Consider the following 18,094-nt stretch of genomic DNA (forward strand, 5'->3'; position numbering starts at 1 on the left):
AGTTCCAAAGCAAGTACAATGAAGGCATAGAATTGGGAATGGCTCTTTTGAGTCATGACTGTTGTCTATAATTTTGCAATATTCCCTTTTGATTTGTGTGTGGGGTTGTTCATTCAATTTATATTGTTGTAGTCATTATGTATATTGTTTTCTTGGTTCTGCTTTACTCCACTCTAGATCAATATATATGTGTGTGTGTGTGTGTATATATATATATATATATATATATATATATGTACACACATGTATATGTACATATTATATATATATATATATATATATCTTTCTGTTTCTCTGTATCATCATAGTCATCATTTTTTCTAGCATAGTAGTAGTATTCCATTACATTTATCGATGATTTTTTTGTTTAGCCATTCTCCAATAGATGAGTATCTACTTTGTTTCTAAGTTTTTGCTATCACAAAAAGTGCTACTATAAATATTTTGGTGTATATGGAGATTTTCTTCTTATCAGTGGCTTCTTTGGGGTATAAGCCAAATACTACAACCTCCAGATCAAAGGGTATGGATATTTGAGTTACTTGATTTGCATAATTACTGCTTTCCAAAATTATTGTACCAATTCACAACTCTATCAACAATATATCAGTGTGCCATCTTTCCACAGCCTTTCCAATGGCCTCAAATATATTGCGATGGAATAGATTTTCATGTTTATGAAATTCATATTGAGTCACAATGCTTTCTTTAATACATTTGTAGATATAGGCAACAAATCTTTGCTAGTTGTGAATATATTTTATTTTTGAAAATAGCCAGTTAATACACAGTGGAAATTGTCAATTAAGAGTTGGTGATTAATTATAGTAATCCTATTCTGGATCAAAAATAAAGCTTGATAATAGCATAAAGAGGAAAATGTGGACTTCTTCCTCATCCATTCCATCTGAGAGGTTAAAGGAACAGTAAGAAATCAGGCACACAACAAGATGGTCTCTGAAGAACTGATTCAATTAAATTCTACAAACTCTTAGTAAGTATAAGCTATATGGAAAACACTGGGGTCTGTGTGAAGGATAGAAAGATTTATTTCAATTCCATTCAATTTATTGAAACATATTTACTAAGCACCAATTATATTTAAAATATTAAGCCAGTACAATTTTTTTAAAATCCTGCCCTCAAGGAGCTTACATTCTCCTGCAGAATAAGACATATAAAGAGATAAGTAAATAAATGAAATTTGAGGAAGAAAGAAGTATCAAGAAAACCCTCTCATAGGAGGTAGCACCTAAAATGAACCTTAAAGCACAGGCTCTTAAACTGAGATCAATGAACTTGTTGTGCAAATACATAAAAAGATAAATACATACACACATATATACATATGAACATACATACATAGGATGTGTGCATATGTATGTCTGTGTTTGTGGGTGTGTATGACAACTATTTTGATATAACTTAGTTTCCTTTACAATCCTATGTATTTTATTTTATGCATTAAAAAAAACCAAAACATTATTCTGAGAAGGGGGTCTATAGGCTTCACCAGTCTGCCAAAGGGATCCATCATGACACATACACAAAAAAAGCCAAGAACCCTTGCCTTATAGGAAGTTAACCATTCTAATAAGCTCATTTGGAAGGGAATGTATTTGCAAACAAAAGAGACAGCTTGTGCAAAGGTTCAGAGGTTCTAAGAAGAGGTACTCTTTGCTGCAGGCACGGTTCTAGTAAGGGAGAAAAACACAGTAATCATTGTAATACAAACTTGGCCCTAACATCAGGAAGAGGGGAGAGGAGAGCAAGAAGGATGAATATGAACTCTACCAATCACAGAGGTTAAAGAGAAACAAGGCTTAGTGTATGGCGGTGACCTCGGAACTACATTACCCACAATGCCCCAGAGAGTTCGCAGCGCTGCATTTCCGGCTTTTGTCCGCTTCTCCCTCCCCCCCACACTTCCCATCATCCTCCTTGAGTTGTTGCCCGCGCAGGAAGGAGCAAGGTCAGTAGGGAGAAGGGTATTCGGCGGCCATCTCTTCCTCCTCCGTTGCGGCCTCTTCTGCGGTCGTCCCGGAGCCTCGGCAGCGCCATGTTGGGGCAGAGCTTGCGCAAGTTCTCCACCTCCTTGGTTCGCAGGAGCCACTATGAGGAGGGCCCGGGGAAGGTAAATGCGGCCGGGGCCCGGGCAAAAGGCGGGAAGGCCCGGCAGGCGGGGGCAGACTTGCCTACCACCCCGCGGAGGTCACGGCTCCGGGTGTAATGGCTCTCCGCCACCTGGAAGAGGGGAGAGGCCGAGGCCGCCGAGCAGCACCTGCGCCGGGGCTGAGGGGAAGCGGGAGGGCGCGGTCCGGGTTCGGATCCTGCCGCACACCCTGAGATTCGTGACCGTGAACAAGTCACCTGCCCATTGTTGAGCCTCAGTTGCCTCTTCTGTAAAACGAGGGCTCGGACCGGATGACCTGCGGTCCCTTTCTACTCTCAGTCTGTGACCTCATCCGGGCACCCCCGCCTTTTTTACGGACAGGGACGCTGAGGCCCAGGGAGAAGTGACTTGACCAAGGTCATACAGCTTTTAGGTGGCAGAGGCAGGCATAAACCCCAGGCCTCTTGGATTTTACGCCACACAACGAAAAACTTAGAGGCAGGCGGCAAGCTGGAGGCTAATAATCGTTTTCTCCTTGTTATTTTAGTCCCTGGTGGCAAAGGTAATTGCCTAGGAGAGGACAGCAATTGAAGAAAGCGGCCCAGAACAAGGTGGAGGCCCCTGGTGAAGGTCATTAATTGCAAAGTGACTAGGAAACCGGGACTCTGTAGTTAGAGCCTCTTAGAGGATGTTATTTAAGTAAAGGTGTAGGGCAGAGATCACTGGATGTGGAACAAGAAGATCTGAGGTCAGTTTTTGAGTCTGCCACTTCTAACCTATGTGACCTTAAGTAGTTTGAGCCTTAGCTCCCTCATCTGTGAAATGAGTGGTTGGAGTAAAGGATCTGAATAGGCCCTTGAAGTCAGGCCTTTGAATGGAGGATTTCTGCCCACTAAAAGCCTTTATCCACATTCCAGTGGCGGTGCGTGGAATGAAGGGCCTAGCAGCTAAGAGCAGTAAAAAGAGGCCACCTGATAAAAGAAACTAGTCACTGCCTGTGATGCAGCAAAATCAACTTTTTCATAATAGAATATACACTCTTTATCTTTTTTTTTGTGGGTCTGATTTCCTTTCCTTTTCTGTGGTACATGTGATGAGAATCATACAGTATGAAAAACAATGATACTGTAAACGCTTTCTGATGTACCATATACTTGTTCTACTTCCTTAGTCTTCTATAAAGTGTTACCAGCACCATTTATTCAGGATCCACTCTCCAGAGCAACGTTCTAGGCCCTGTGGGTGCATACAAAAGAAACAAAGTAGGTAGGCACATAGGACCTTCGTATAGAAGGAAGCAGATACCTAAAAACAACTCATGCAAATGCCCTATTTTTAATAAACTAGTGCTGTTTAAGATTCCCTTTATAACTATTTTAAATGTCACACTAGTAAAATTTATTTCCCCTTGGTCTTACTGTAATAACATGAAACTTTATAATAATGAAGTAATAACTGGCTTTGAAACTATGACTGCTTAAATCTAATGTCCCTTTCAGCAAAGAACCTTGCAGCTAATTTGGAATTAGCCTAGGTTAAAATTCAGTCTCTCCCTCCACCCCCACCCCTTTTCTTTGCAAGAAAAAAAGAAGTACCATAATGTTTATGGCCTAGTAAATCCTTAATCATTTCAATTCACTTAGATAACTCTTTCATGATATTGGAACTTTACATACAGCTTTATTGTTTTCTTGATGTGTTCTCCCAACCCAAACTAAAACTCAGGCTTACTGATAACTATTGCCAGCCTTCAAGTTATAAGTAATTTTTTCTTTAGAAAATCGGCTTTTTAGTAAAGTTTAAGTAATGTGCAAATGTGATATAGTACTGCTGAGGGAATATTGCATAAAGGAATGATTAAAAAAAAAGCATTTCCATTTTCTTTCCCCAGTTCTCTTTTAAGGTCACAGAATATCAATCTTTCTGGTAGTTACTGACTTTTCAACAGATAGCTACTACGATTTATCATTATCCAGTATATTGTTTACAAAGAAAAAAAAATCCTTTTTGTTAGAGGTCATCTAGTCTAAGACTGCCCTCAATCCAAACTAATTCCTTCTTAATAGTCCTAACAGAATGAGCCTTTATCCAAATACCTCCAGACACGGAAAACTTTCTTGAGCTTAGTTAAGTCAACTCATTCTGCTTTTTGGACAATTCTAAGTGTGTAAGTTCTTATAATGAGCTGGCTTTAATCTCCCTGTAATTTTCAATGAAGTAAATAAGTTAGGATCTCTAATTTTGTAGAAACTAGTAAATTTTTAACAGATTGGCTTAATTTTATTTGTAAACCTAAAGTATCATAGTAGCACTATTTTTGTCAGTATATTAGAAGAAACCCTTTTTTCTAGAACAAAGGCCCAGCAAGCAGGCTGTGCCCTGAGCTTGGCATAACAACAATCCTTTGCGTTCACCCCCGGGTGATATTAGGCATAGTAAAAGCCCAGAACTGCTTCTGGTCATGAAGCCCTGCCATGAATTATTTTTAGGGCTGTAGCTCACTGTGTAGCCAAAGGTGTAAGTATTGAGATCTCCCCACACTAAACCAGGTCCCTCCCAGTAGGGGCAGGGCTTTAGTACTTGTGTCCTGGCTTTTAAGCCATTTCTCTTACTTTGAAATTAAACAGTTGTTTTATTCCTGACTGCTGGTTCTAGCCTGCTTTGTTTTGCTCTGGCTACCCATAGATTAGAGACCAGTTCTGATCTGGTTGACATTTTCCAGCTTGTAGTCTTTTTTTTTTTTCCATTCTCATTGAAATGTAGTTTTGATTCTAGAAATCTCTTGCTTTTAAAAACTTCTGTTGCTTCCCATGTGAAGTCAGATGCCATAGCCTGATACTTTGACTATGACCTTAATTGTCTTTTTAGTCTTAATTACTACTGTTCCCATATAGAAAATCTTTGATTCTACCAGATACTCTCTCAACACACCTTGGCCTTCCCTAACTCACTTGTTTGTCAAGGCTACTTCTACTGAAATCTTGCCCCTATTGCTTTTCTCTCCCCCCTTTCACATCCCTACCTTTAAAAATGTAATGTAGCTATTAAGGTTTTTCTCTGATACCATCTCCATTAAGCCTGGGATTTTTCTTTTCCTCTGACCTGTAGCACTAATCTATGTACTGCTCATGGCACTGCTGTGACAGTATATAATATTTTTGCAAATCTTTTCTCTAAATACAGGCTTTATGTTCCTAAAGGATAAAGATAACATCTTATGATCATAAAATACATTTGCATGTGGACATACAAATTTTTCTTTATCCTGTTGAAAATTTACTTTTTATCTATACCTTGTTTTTATATAGAATTTTTTTTTCCATTAACCTATCCTTAAGAGAGCTGTCAGTAGTAATATACTTGTGCTTTCATTATACCGAAACTCAACAAAGGTAGTATACATTTAGTAGTTAATCTTAATTCTCCCCAAATCACTGATTACCAATTACTATATTATTATCAGCATTCATTGATTATGATTACTATTTTCTTTCTCCAAAGAACCTGCCCTTTTCAGTGGAAAACAAATGGCGGTTGTTGGCAATGATTACTGTATTTTTTGGATCTGGATTTGCTGCACCTTTCTTTATATTAAGACATCAGCTGCTTAAGAAATAAGATTCTCCTATACAGGAATCAGGTAACTACATTTATTTGACCTTGCTAAAAAAGGGAATATTTCTACCATTCTTTCTCTTGCTTATTTCTTAAAAGTAAGCTTTTTTTAAATCTGTGATTTCATAAATGGGGTGATTCCCTAGACTTATACCTATTTAAGACAATCCTTTATAGTTATGACCGAAAAATTGCTCCCCCTCACCAACAAAGTTCAACTCTTTGAATTTAGCTAGGCATCTCAGAACCCTGACAAATGTTCCATTTGTCGTTGGGTCTTTCTAGTTTTCTGCCACAGTTTCAGATAATCTTCATGTGAACCCTACCATCTTCCCAAATTACTATTATATTGGCTCTTTCACTGCTAAACGTCCAGGAAGGATTCAGTCTTGAACCTATATTTTCTGCTTCCATTTGCACATGAGCCACTTATTTTTCAGCTCTTTGCAGTCTGTCATCCTGCCCCTTTTGTTTTGCACAAACTTCTTTCTCAGCCTATAGGGGTGCAGCAGGTTGTAGGGCAAAAAGTGTTGCATTTGGAATCGACCTGGGTTCAAATCCTGGTTGTGTCACTTAATAACCATGTAATTGCCTAATATGTACATGATGATGTATTCGTCTTTAGGTATACAAAGATACCACATAGAAATAATACTCTTCCCTCAAAGAGCTTATATTTTACTGATAACAAAATCTAGATTTGTTGTGGGTTGGGGAGGGAGACAGAGACAGGGAAGGTCTTATGAAGCAGGTGGCACCCAAGTTGAACCTTGAGAAGGTTCTGAGAGTCAGAGAGGATGGAGTGTTATCTAGACATGAAAAATAGTTTGTTCTAATGCACAGTGTTAAGAAATGGTGTGTTGAGTCCTAGGAATGGCTAGTAGTCAAATTTCTCTGGAATTTAAAGTATGTGGAGGATAGTAGTAAGGCAAAATGAAGCTAGATTGTGAGTCTTAAGTGCTGAATTGGAGATGTTGTCTTCTTTTAGAAACAGGGAGTCATGAAGTCCTGTACCCACAAAGTTTCTGCTCAGAGATACTTCCTAACTATGTGACCCTGGGCAAAATTACTTAGCCTCATCTTTAAAACAGCAACCTACCTACCAGGGTTGTAGTGATGACAAATGAATTATTTGAAAACCACTTTGCAAACCTTAAAAATAATACAGAGGTGCTAACAATCACTGATACTATTACTACTACTACTGCTACTACTACTACTACAAAATAGGAATTATGTTTATTGGTACATATGATGTGGCAATTCAGTATGAATAAAACCGTGATACTGTAAACGCTTTCTGATGTGCCAATTATAACTAAATTAACTTATATATACAGATAATTCTGGAAGCTAGGTGTCTAAGTTGTGATTTTTTTTTAGCTAATAGTTATAGACTAGAACCTGTCCTCAAATGCAGTTACAGAACTTGAAACTTAAAAATTAAGGATCCCATTGTTTTGTGAAATGAACAGGTATTTGCATGCGTGGTTAATTGAAGTTCTATGTTTTTTTTTTCCTTCCCAGACTTGAAGTACAGCCACTTATAAAAGCAGAAGAATGGAGTAAGCCAACTGTTTACCATAATATATGTCTTTGTAAATAAACCTATTAAGTGAATGTTTTGGAGTCATCTCTTTATTGAATATACTGGGTTGTATGTTCATTAATTTGACCGTTTTGCTGTCAGTCATATCTAAAATATTGTTGGCTTTAGACTGTATTCACTTGTTAAATAATTGTTACTGCAAAGATGGGTGACTTGGGTTCAGAATTCAGTGACAGCATCATTCATGCAGAATTATAAATTTGGCCATCCTCTGACCTTATTTTTTTACATGAATGAAAATGCTATCACATATATATATATATCTTTTCTACATTGCCTATGAGCATTTAACCAAATTTTATATCAGAATTTCTACATGCATGAACAACTGATGATCTGTGCCAGTGACTAGGCTATCAAAAAGTGCTTAATCAGTGATTATTTGCTTTGCTTATACCATGTGTGCTCCTTCCTCAGATGCTGAAGTCCTCCATTTAAAAGCCTTTAGTACCTACTCTACCTTCTTGTTTTACATATAAGACAAAATTTCAGCTGCCTTGCCTGATAGCTCTGTAGCCTAATAATCTTATCCTGCCTTTTCAAGTTTAAAACAACTACTGTTACTCTTTCCTCTACTAACCTATGTCTCAAGATACACTTATCTTTTCACCATATTCCCTTCACCAACCAGATACTATATTCATTTTTCTGATCCTTTGACATTTTCTCCAACTGAAACCAGCAAGTAATTATTGAAGCTCCCCCTGTACCCTATGATAGGTACTGGGGTTTCACAGTTTTTGAGTACCTGCCATCAAGGAGCTTGCATTCCATCAGGAGGGAGATGGTGTGTCCAGTTACATGTTTGCGCAAAAAATTTACAAAATCTAAAATAATTTAGGGGAAGGAATCAGGAAAGACATAAAGGTGAAGTTTGAGTCGAAACTTGAAGGAATCAAGTAGAGATGAACATGCATTCCTGGTGTGAAAATATACAGAGGGGATGGGAAAAGTGAGAGGAGCAGCAAGGTGTCTAATTCAGCATAAAGCAGAGCAACATATAAGGCAACCTGTTGGAATCAGCCTGTACAGGGCTAGATAGATGAGTTTGTATTCAACCATAGAGATAATAAAGATTTGCTGGAGTTTAATGACTAGTGGAGTGGCATGGCCAGCTAGAACCATACTTTAGGAAAATCACTTTGGAATGTCCTCCCTCTTAACCTGTCTAAAACTTTTATAGCATATAAAGAAATCTATGTGTTTTCATGGAGAATGGAATCTCTACCCTTCCCAGAAGCATGCTAAGTATAATGCTTTAGATGGCCTTTTAAAGTACAAGTCCCCAACATTTACGTAGCTCTTCAGTTTACAAAACTAGCCTGAGTAATTGGTAGTGCAAGTACCTCCTTCTTGAAGAGGCAAAAAGAAAACAGGTTGAATGATCTGTCCACAGTCAAAACATCTGATTAGCAGCTGTCAGAGTTAGTATGGGAGCAAATCTGATTAGTCAGGGCTGTATGGCCTGATTTGCTTTTAGAATCTAGAGCAACTTTTTGTTTTCCCTTTTTTTAAAGTATATGCCCCTTATAGTTCCTTCATTGGTTTACCTGGATAAGAGTTTTTTGCCAACGGCAAGATCTGCTACAATGATTAATTGTGTTGAAAATGGCTCCTCTTGGAAGTATGGAAAGTGAGAAGTCTCATATCCCTGGGCCTGAAAACAAGCACTCACAAAGAAAACATTAAAAACAACCCTTTACGCTGCTATTGTTTCCCTTAACTACTGTTCCTTGACATCTTCATATGTGGCATCACTAAGACAAAATAGTATGTGGGGAAGGGCCTGTGCATGTTTTTAGAGACACTAAATTTCAGGGACACCTATTAGGTCTGCTTTAGAGCAAAAGGAAACTGTCGTCCCTCAGGTCCTGATCATGGGAGGAGTAGAAAGCATTCAGGGAACCCCAAATCTTGGAAAAACCATAGGCTCAACCTCCCCACCTCCTTCCAAAAGAAAATATAGTTCTCTGTTTTAAATATACTTTTATTTGTTTCCTGTTCCACATTGCTATATGTTATTTCATAGAATTGGAAGGTATATGTTTTCTCCAAACCTCAAAGACAAGTATCTGCATTGCAGTGGAAAGAATGTTACAATAAGAGGACCCAAGTAAAATCCTCAGGTCACATGTGAGTTGGGGAAAGGCTCTTAAGTCTCTGGACCTCAGTTATCACAACTATAAAATGAGGTTGAACTCAACCATGAAGGTCCCTTCCAGCTCCAGATCTGTGACCCTTAAGGTCATCTAGTTTAGTCAATCACACATGAGCAGGAATCGCCTCCTATACATTATACACAAGACATTTAAGTGCCTATCCTGGTGTTAGTGTGTCATCACAGCATTCCAACCTTTCCTAATGCTAAGATAAATACTTTTAATTTGGACTCACAGAGATCCTTATAACAATTATGGAGAAAATAAACCACTCAAAGTACCTATCAGTAGAATTGCAGAGAGAAAAAAAACTTCATATTTTCCATTTTTGATATGGAAATAAGTATGTGCTTATCATCTGCAAGCATATTGTTTACATGTCAATTAAATTCACACTGCCTACAAATGGCTTAATTATACTACTGTTAAGGGCTGGAAAATTATAGCTATGCTGGGCTTCTGATACTCATTCACAGATGTCAAACTAAATTACAGGTGAAGGAAAAACATCCATCTCACATAATCAAGCCACAGTAGTATACATAATCCATAAAACAAATATAGGCATTGTTTTTTGTTTTTGTTTTTGCCATACTCCACTTGCAAGATACTTAATTTGAGAGAAAGAAGAGTTATTTTCATTGAAAAGAATTGATCTTTAGGGCAAGTGTAAGAATTTTATTTTTTTAAAAAAAAAACACAACCTTCTTTTTAAATTTTGAGTTCCAGATTCTGTCACTCCATCCGTCCCCCACCCACTGAGAAGGCAAACAATATGTCAATTATAAATGTGAAATCATGCAAAACATTTCCATATTAGCCATATTGCAACGAAAAGGGAAAAAAATGAGAAAATTGTATTTCAATTTGCACTCAGAATTCATCAGTTCTCTCTTGAGGCAGATAGCGTTTTTTCATCATGATCCCTTTGTAATTGTCTTGGATCACTTGATCAGAGTACCCAAGGCTTTCACATTTGGTCAACATTACATCGCCATTACTGTGCCCAATGATCTGGTTCTCGTTTCATTTTGCATCAGTTCATATAGGTCTTGCCATGCTTTTTTATTTTTCTGAAACCGCCCTCCCCCATAATTTTTCATAGCTCAATAGTACTGCATCACAATCATACCACAACTTGTCCAGCTGTTCCCCAATTGATGAGAATCCCCCCAATTTCCAGTTCTTTGTCACCACAAAGAACTGCCATAAGTATTTTTGTACATACAGGTCCTTTTCCTTTTAATTTTTTTTTTTTTTTTTACCTCTGGGGTACCTGCCTAGTACTGGTAGTACTGGATCAAAGAGAATGCACAGTTTTATAGCCCTTTGGGCATAGTTCCAGACCATATTCCAGAATGGTTGGACCAGTTCACTATTCTACTAACAGTTCATTAATGTACCCATTTTCCTTCATCCCTTGTAGCATTTGTCATTTCTGATAGGTGTGAGGTGGTACCCAGTGTTGTTTTAATTTGTATTTCTCTAATCAATAATGATTTAGAGCATTTTTTCATGTGACCATAGATAGCTTATGATTTCTTCTGAAAACTGCCTGTTCATATCTTTTGACCGTTTGTCAATTGAGGAATGGCTGGTTCCTATTAATTATAAATTTGACTCTCTTCTGTATGTGTTTGAGAAATGATTCCTTTATCAGAGAACTTGGTGTAATTTTTTTCAATATCTATTGTCTATGCTTTTTAGCAAAATGTTTCTCTGATGACCTCTTTTAATAAGGTCAATTTTTACTTCTCCTTTGTCTGAGATCGTGATAGCCACCCCTGCCTTCTTCACCTCACCTGAAGCATAATGTACTCTACTCCAGCTCTTCATTTCAACTCTGCACATGTCTTTCTTTCCAAACTGTGTCTCATGTACACAACTTATTGAATGCTGGTTTCCATTCCATTGTGCTGTCCACTTCTGTTCCTTACATTAGCTCTTCCCATTCACATTCAGTTATGATAATTAGCTGCATTTCCCTCCATGCTATTTTTCTCTTTTTATCTTGTCCCTCTTCAAAAGTCTTTTGCTTCTAACCATTGCCTCACCTAATCTCCTCTCTCCTTTGTTATCCTTCCAGTTCCCCTCCCCCAGTATCTGTTTTTATCTCCTTGTTGGGTAAGATAGAATTTTGTACCCAACTGAGTGAGTATATATATTCTGCCCTCTTTGAAAAAGTTTCTATGAGAGTGAGGTTCAAGCATTGCTTGCCAGCCGTCTTCTCATTTTCCCCACCACTATAAAAGCTGTTCTTTGCATGCCTCCTTTATGTAAGAAAATACACCCCACTTTCCCTCTCCCTTCTGCCTTCTCCCAATGCATCACTCCTCACCCCTACATTCTTTATTTGGAGATTAACCCAACATAATCCACTGACTCCCATGACCTCTGTCTGTGCAGACTTCTAACTGCCCTAATAATGTATTTAGGAGTAACATGAATCATCTTCATATGATAGGAGTGTAAACAGTTTAACTTTATTGAGTCCTTTATGATCACTCTTTCAATTTTACCATTTCATGCTTTTTCTTGGGTCTTCTGTTGTAGCACCAATGCAATATTCACAGCGCCTGCCGGGACTATGAATATGCTGGTGTAGTTCTGAATCACAAAATATAACAGACTCTCCACATGGAAGACAGAACCAAAACATTTATTCGAACATCAGAAAGCAGAATCCCAACACCAGAAAACAAATCCATCATAGCAACAAAGAAATCTATACAGACTAGCAATGCAGAGGGCACCACCATCCCCAAGCCTTCCCTCTGTTAGGGCCTTCCCACAAACAAACAGCCTCAAGCAAAATCACTCCTTGGCCCTCACCTGAGCTAACTCTCTCTTCTCTCTCTAAGCTGCAACTCCCACCATCTTCCTCCCAGCTCTGATCTGACTGCTTCCTCTCAGTAATGCTCCATGCTTCCTGCTCCACCCCTTTCTGTTCTATCCCTTCAGCAAGCTCCTCCCACCACAGGGTTCATGCGACTCAGACTCATGTGACTTAGGCTTCCATGTGACTTAAGCATGTCACATGGGCCTGTTAATGGATGGTAAAAATCTTCCCATTTATATTACCATTATATCTGTTTAAACGTCAAATTTTCTATTCAGCTCTTTTTTTTTTCCACTATCAGGAATGCTTAGAAGTCCTCTATTTCATTAAATATCAGATTTTCTCCCAAAGGATTATGCTCCATTGTTCTGGGTAGGTGATTCTTGATTGTAACGTAACCAGAGCTCCTTTGTCCTCCAGAATATCATAATTCCAAGCCCTCTGCTCCTTTAAGTGGAAGCTGCCAAATCTTGTGAGATACTGACTGTGGTCCCACAATATTTGCATTGTTTCTTTATGTTTGCTTGCAATATTTTGTCCTTGATGTGGGAGCTCTGGAATTTGGCTATAATACTCCTAGGAGTTTTCCCAGGAATCTCTTTCAAAAGGTCATTAATGGAGTCTTTCCATTTCTGTTTTACCTTCTGTTTCTAGGATGTTAAGGCAGTTTTCCTTGATAAGTTCTTGAGCTATGATGTCTAGGCTCTTTTTTTGATTATGGCTTTCAGGGAGCCCAATAATCCTTAAATTATCTCTCTTTAATCTATTTTCTAGGTCAGTTTTTTTCTAATAAGATTTAACATTTTCTTCTATTTTTAATTTTTTTAACTTTTTTTTTTATTATTTCTTGAAGTCTGATGGAGTCATTAGCTTATACTTGCCCAATTCTAATTTTTAAGTAAATATTTTCTTCAGTGAACTTTTGCATCTCTTTTTTCATTTGATCAGTTCTGCTTTTTAAGGAGTTCTTTCCTTAAGTGAATTTTTGTGCCTCATTATCCATTAGGCTGATTCTGTTTTATAAGGTGATATTTTCTTCAGTATTGTTTTGTGCCTCATTTACCAAGCTGTTAATTCTCTTTTCATAATTTTCTTACATCCTTTCATTTCTTTTCCCAATTTTCTTTCTACAACATTTAGCTCTTAAGAAAGGGAAAAAAAAAAAAACTTTTCTGGGAATTCTTGCTGGCCTTGGGTCTAATTAGCATTTTTCTTTGAGACTTTGCATGTAGGTGTTTTTTACATTGCTGTCTTTTAAGTTCATGTGTTGGTCTTCCCTGCCACCATAGTAGCTTTTTATAGTCAAGTTCTTTTGTTGTTGTTTGATCATTTTCCCAGCCTACTTTGAATTTTGACTTTATGTTAAAGTTGGCCTCTACCCACTTGGGAGTGGGGCGGCACTGTGCCAAGCTTTAGGCTTTTTTTTTTGCTTTTTGCAGAGCTAGTTCTGAGAATCTGCTGGTTTTCAATGTTTCCAAGATTGTACAATCCTGGGAGAAGTATGGTCACTGTTCTCCTGGTCTGTGCTCTGGTCTTTCACTAGGAAGAGCCCCTGCTCCCCTACAACTGCAATGCTAGCACTCTTCTTGGCCCTGGAACTATGACTATGGCCCCTGCTCCCTTGTAATTGATCACAAATGCTCCTCTTCACCTTGGAACTACAACTCAGAACTGCTTATGGGCAATAGAGTTACAATAAGTCCTATCTGCACTCCATGCCAGCACAAGGTCCCCTGTAATCACTTTCTGATTAGTTGTCTGACCCCCCTGCCATCTCTGGACTGATAGTTCCCAAAGTTGCTGCTGCTGCTACTGCTGCTGTGGCCACTTCCAAGGCCCACCACTGGTGCTCTAGGCACCATCCTAGCGTTACAGACCTCTTCTGCAGACCTCCTAAGTTGTCTTGGCCTGGGAAAATGGCTCCCTCTAATCTTTTCTTGGCTCTGTGGCTTCAAAATTTGATTTGTGGTGTTTTTTAAAGTTGTTTGCAGGGGATTATTGGGAGAGTTGAGCTGGATCCCAGACTATCTTCTACCATCTTGGCTCTACCAAGTGTAAGAATTTTAAAGTCAACTCCCTATTGACTTTTAAGTTGATAAAGTATAAATTCAAGAAGAAAAGCTAGAGCAACAAGGAAAAGTTCATATCACATTTTCCATGGCTCTTTTGAGCCTTCTGTTTACACTGGTAGAAAAACAATAGAACATTTTTTTTTAATTCTTAAAACCTTGCATTCTCAAGAGAATCACAGATCCCCAAAGACACCTAGATTAGAATTTACATTTAGAAAGACTTTGCGGGTAATAATTTAGAGCTCATTTTAATCACAATTAATGAAGTAATAAAGCAACCCTAGATCTGGCTATTTGTTTGAGCATTTTGTAGGAAGACTTTTAGTTGATCCTGGCCCCAAAGATACCAAGTCCAATTTAGAGCAGAGAGTGTGTGCAGGATGTCAGTAAAGTAACAGCTGAAATTTCCCATCAATCAATCAATACGCATTTATTAAGACTTTATTATGTATGCTAAGCCGTGGAATAAAATGGTGGTGACCACATAGCATCTGCTATGACAGAGTGCCAGGATAAAGGAGGCTTCTTCGCAATAATCACTTTCTGAATCTGATGGTAGACTGATGTTAGTCACTTTAAGACACTGGATCTCGTTTTCACCAAACTTCAAGTTTTGTTTGTTTTTTATTTGTAAATAGAACTTCCTTCTGTTACATAAATTGCATGGTTTGTTGTAGGTGGGGAATCTCTGCTACAGGGGTTATTTATATGTCTTTACTGGCTTATTCTGTGTGTGCGTGTGTGCATGCATATGTGTGTTTGTGTCTGTATCTGTGTGTGTTAGGGCAAAGGGAACTGGCCATGGAGGAAAGAAAATCAGTGGGGAGGATGCCCTTGTGATGAATATAAGGGACATGTCTCTAGGGAGGCATTCACATTCTGTGCTTGGTGGTTTAGTAATTTCTATCCTCACTACGCATTTATTACTATTTAATTATATTTGTAGAAGGCTCTTGAAAGAAAAGTGAATGCTAGTGAGAATTCTTGCAGAGTACTTGGAATCTTAAGTAATCACTAGGTCCAGGCTGCCATCTTGGTGCTCAAATAGGATAATATATAGAAAGCCCTTTGCTGGCCTTCTGGTGCTAACTACACATCAGTTCTTTATGTTATTATACTACTTCCTATGAATGCTGCTTGAGAGATCCATACTTCAGACTAAAGTTTTACTTCATCTTGGCTTGTTTTGAGCATTTATATTTTTAATGTCTTACTGATGTTTACAACTCTCACAATCACATGTAAATTTTTTGGCAATTACTAATGTTTTATCTTTGATATAAAATTCAGAATATAAATTAGGAAACAAGTTTCTATCAAACACACCTGCATTCAGTAGGACAGTAGGGAGGGATCGCTTTTGTTGTATGGATGTCCCCATTGACAAGCATGAATTTACCAGGTTACAGAAGAAAATTTTGTTTGAAAATAAAAAAGCAAGGAAAACAAAACTGAAAGTTACATATGGTGATTATTCATCCCAAAGAGCTAGGTAAATCTCCATCATCACTTAGGATTGTAAAATAGGAAGGTTTCTCTTTTCCTAATCACTCAGAAAGGGGGAGGGGAGAAGGATCTTATCACCACGTGAGAAATAAGTTTTATTGGAGGTGAAGGGGAAGAGAGATTTGCCTCTGTGGGATCACCTAGCATTTTGAATAGGTATTTGGCTCTTTTTTTTTTCAAGCACTAGATCAAACTACAAAGTATTTCTGTTTTGCATTAAATGGATTAATTTTGTGTTCTATCCAGGAAATGCAGTTTTTCAGTCCATATACTTCAACAGTGTTTATCTTTTTTTTTTTCGAAATCCTTTTTGATGCATTTTTATTTAGAAGTGGGTTATGGAAATATTAAAGGCCTTAACAAGTAATTTTCAAAGTTGTTAAGAAGGTATTACTTATGCTCTTATTAAATTAAATTTTATATCCCTCATGCAATTAATCATCAAGACCCTGTCAACTCATTTTCTTTAATATATCTTTCACATCCATCCATAGCATGCCAGGCCCTTCTTTCCTTCACTATCTCCAAAGTTTGTCCAAGCTCATGTACATTACTTCCATGACACTACCTATCCATCTGTCTTCTGCTGTCTCCTTTTCCTTTTGCCTTCAGTCTTTCCCAATGTCAGGGTCTTTTTCAGTGAGTCTCCTTTTCTCCTTATGTGGCCAAAGTATTTAAGCTTCAGCTTTAGTGTTTGTCTATCTAATGAATAGTCTGAATTAATTTCTTTAAATATTGACTGATTTGATCTCCTTGCTCTCCGAGGGACTCTTAAAAGTATTTTTTTTCACATCACAATTCAAAGATGTCAACTCTGTGGCACTCAGCTTTCCTTACAATCCAACTGTCATTGCCACACATGACTACTGGAAAAACCATAGCTTTGAATATATAGAGTTTATAGACCATTGTTGACAAGGTAATGTCTCTGCTTGTTAATATGCTATCCAGATTTGGCATAGCTTTCCTTCCAAGGAAAAAGTGTCTTTCAATTTCATAGCTGCAATCACTGTCTGCAATGATCTTTGAACCCAAGAATATAAAATCTGACACAGCTTCCACTTCTTCTTCCTCTATTTGCCAGGAAGTGATGAGACTGGTTGCCATGATCTTAGGGTTTTTGGGTGTTTTTTTTTTTTTAATGTTTAGCTTCAAGCTAGTTTTTACACTCTTCTCTTTAACCCTCATCAAGAGTCTTCTGAATTCTTCACTTTTTGTCATCAAAGTGTTATTATCTGCATATCTGAGATTGTTGACATTTCTGCCTTTTGATTCATCCAGCCTGGCATTTTGCATGAGGTACTCTGCATGTAAGTTAAATAAATAAGGTGACAATATAAAACCTTGTCATACTCTTTTCCCAGTGTGGAACCAATCAGTTGTTCCATGTTTGGTTCTAACTCTTGCTTCTGAACCCTTATATGGGTTCCCCCCAGGAGACAAGTAAGATAATCTGGTACTCCCATCTTTTTGAGGGCTTGCCACATTTTGTTATGATCCACAGTCAAAGGCTTTAGTGTAGTGAATGAAGCAGAAGTAGATTATTTTGGGGTTTTTTTGTCTGTTTGTTTTTCTGGAACCCCTTTATTTTCTCCACAATCCAGAGAATGTTGCTAATTTGATCTGTGTTTCTGTGCCTTTTCTGTGATACATGAATTCAATAAACAAAAATAATTCAGTAGTAAGGAAAGTTTTTAATCTGCATTTCTGGCACTGGTTGTACAAATGACATCCTCTTACGTTTCTGTTTAAATAGCTTTAATATAGTCTTTAAGTTGATGATATCTGAAAGATAGGAACCCTAACAAAGATTACACCAGTTAAGATAGTTCCCAGCAAGTAGGGTAATCTGTGTCTTTTCAAAATTGAGTTCTGGTCCCTTTGGGTTGAATGGGGGACAGGCACACTTAGTTTTTTGGATACTCACTGATGTATGACAACAAACCAGGACTAATGCTTCAATCACATTTTAATAATAATAGAGAGTACAGATGCAAGTGGTTTGGGGTGGGATACAGAGATAAATGGCATGGAGAATGGGGATAGGGTGGCAGAGGGAATTAGGCAGCAATGGGGAAGAGAATGGGGAGGGAGAAGGGCACAGACCCTAACCAAAGATCAGAGTTGGGTGCTCAAAAATAATTAAATTCCCTAATATTTCCATTCAGTTCTCTTCATATA

The 18,094-nt window shown here is 37.9% G+C and overlaps 1 protein-coding gene and 2 non-coding genes across 3 annotated transcripts; all 3 read left to right on the forward strand.

Moving 5' to 3' along the window:
- The first annotated feature begins 1,938 nt into the window (after positions 1-1,938).
- On the forward strand, positions 1,939-7,348 carry LOC118839086 (cytochrome c oxidase subunit 7C, mitochondrial). Its single transcript, XM_036746552.1, has 3 exons — positions 1,939-2,134; positions 5,615-5,753; positions 7,256-7,348. The coding sequence occupies exons 1-2, from the start codon at positions 2,060-2,062 to the stop codon at positions 5,729-5,731; spliced, it is 192 nt and encodes a 63-aa protein (XP_036602447.1). The 5' UTR covers positions 1,939-2,059; the 3' UTR covers positions 5,732-5,753; positions 7,256-7,348.
- LOC118835087 lies at positions 3,198-3,259 on the forward strand. The gene has a single exon (XR_005009437.1). It is a non-coding gene; the product is annotated as a small nucleolar RNA Z39 (small nucleolar RNA).
- LOC118835085 lies at positions 6,974-7,036 on the forward strand. The gene has a single exon (XR_005009436.1). It is a non-coding gene; the product is annotated as a small nucleolar RNA Z39 (small nucleolar RNA).
- Positions 7,349-18,094: the final 10,746 nt, after the last annotated feature.

Source organism: Trichosurus vulpecula, chromosome 1 (genome assembly GCF_011100635.1).
Source record: "Trichosurus vulpecula isolate mTriVul1 chromosome 1, mTriVul1.pri, whole genome shotgun sequence".
Lineage (NCBI taxonomy): Eukaryota > Metazoa > Chordata > Mammalia > Diprotodontia > Phalangeridae > Trichosurus > Trichosurus vulpecula.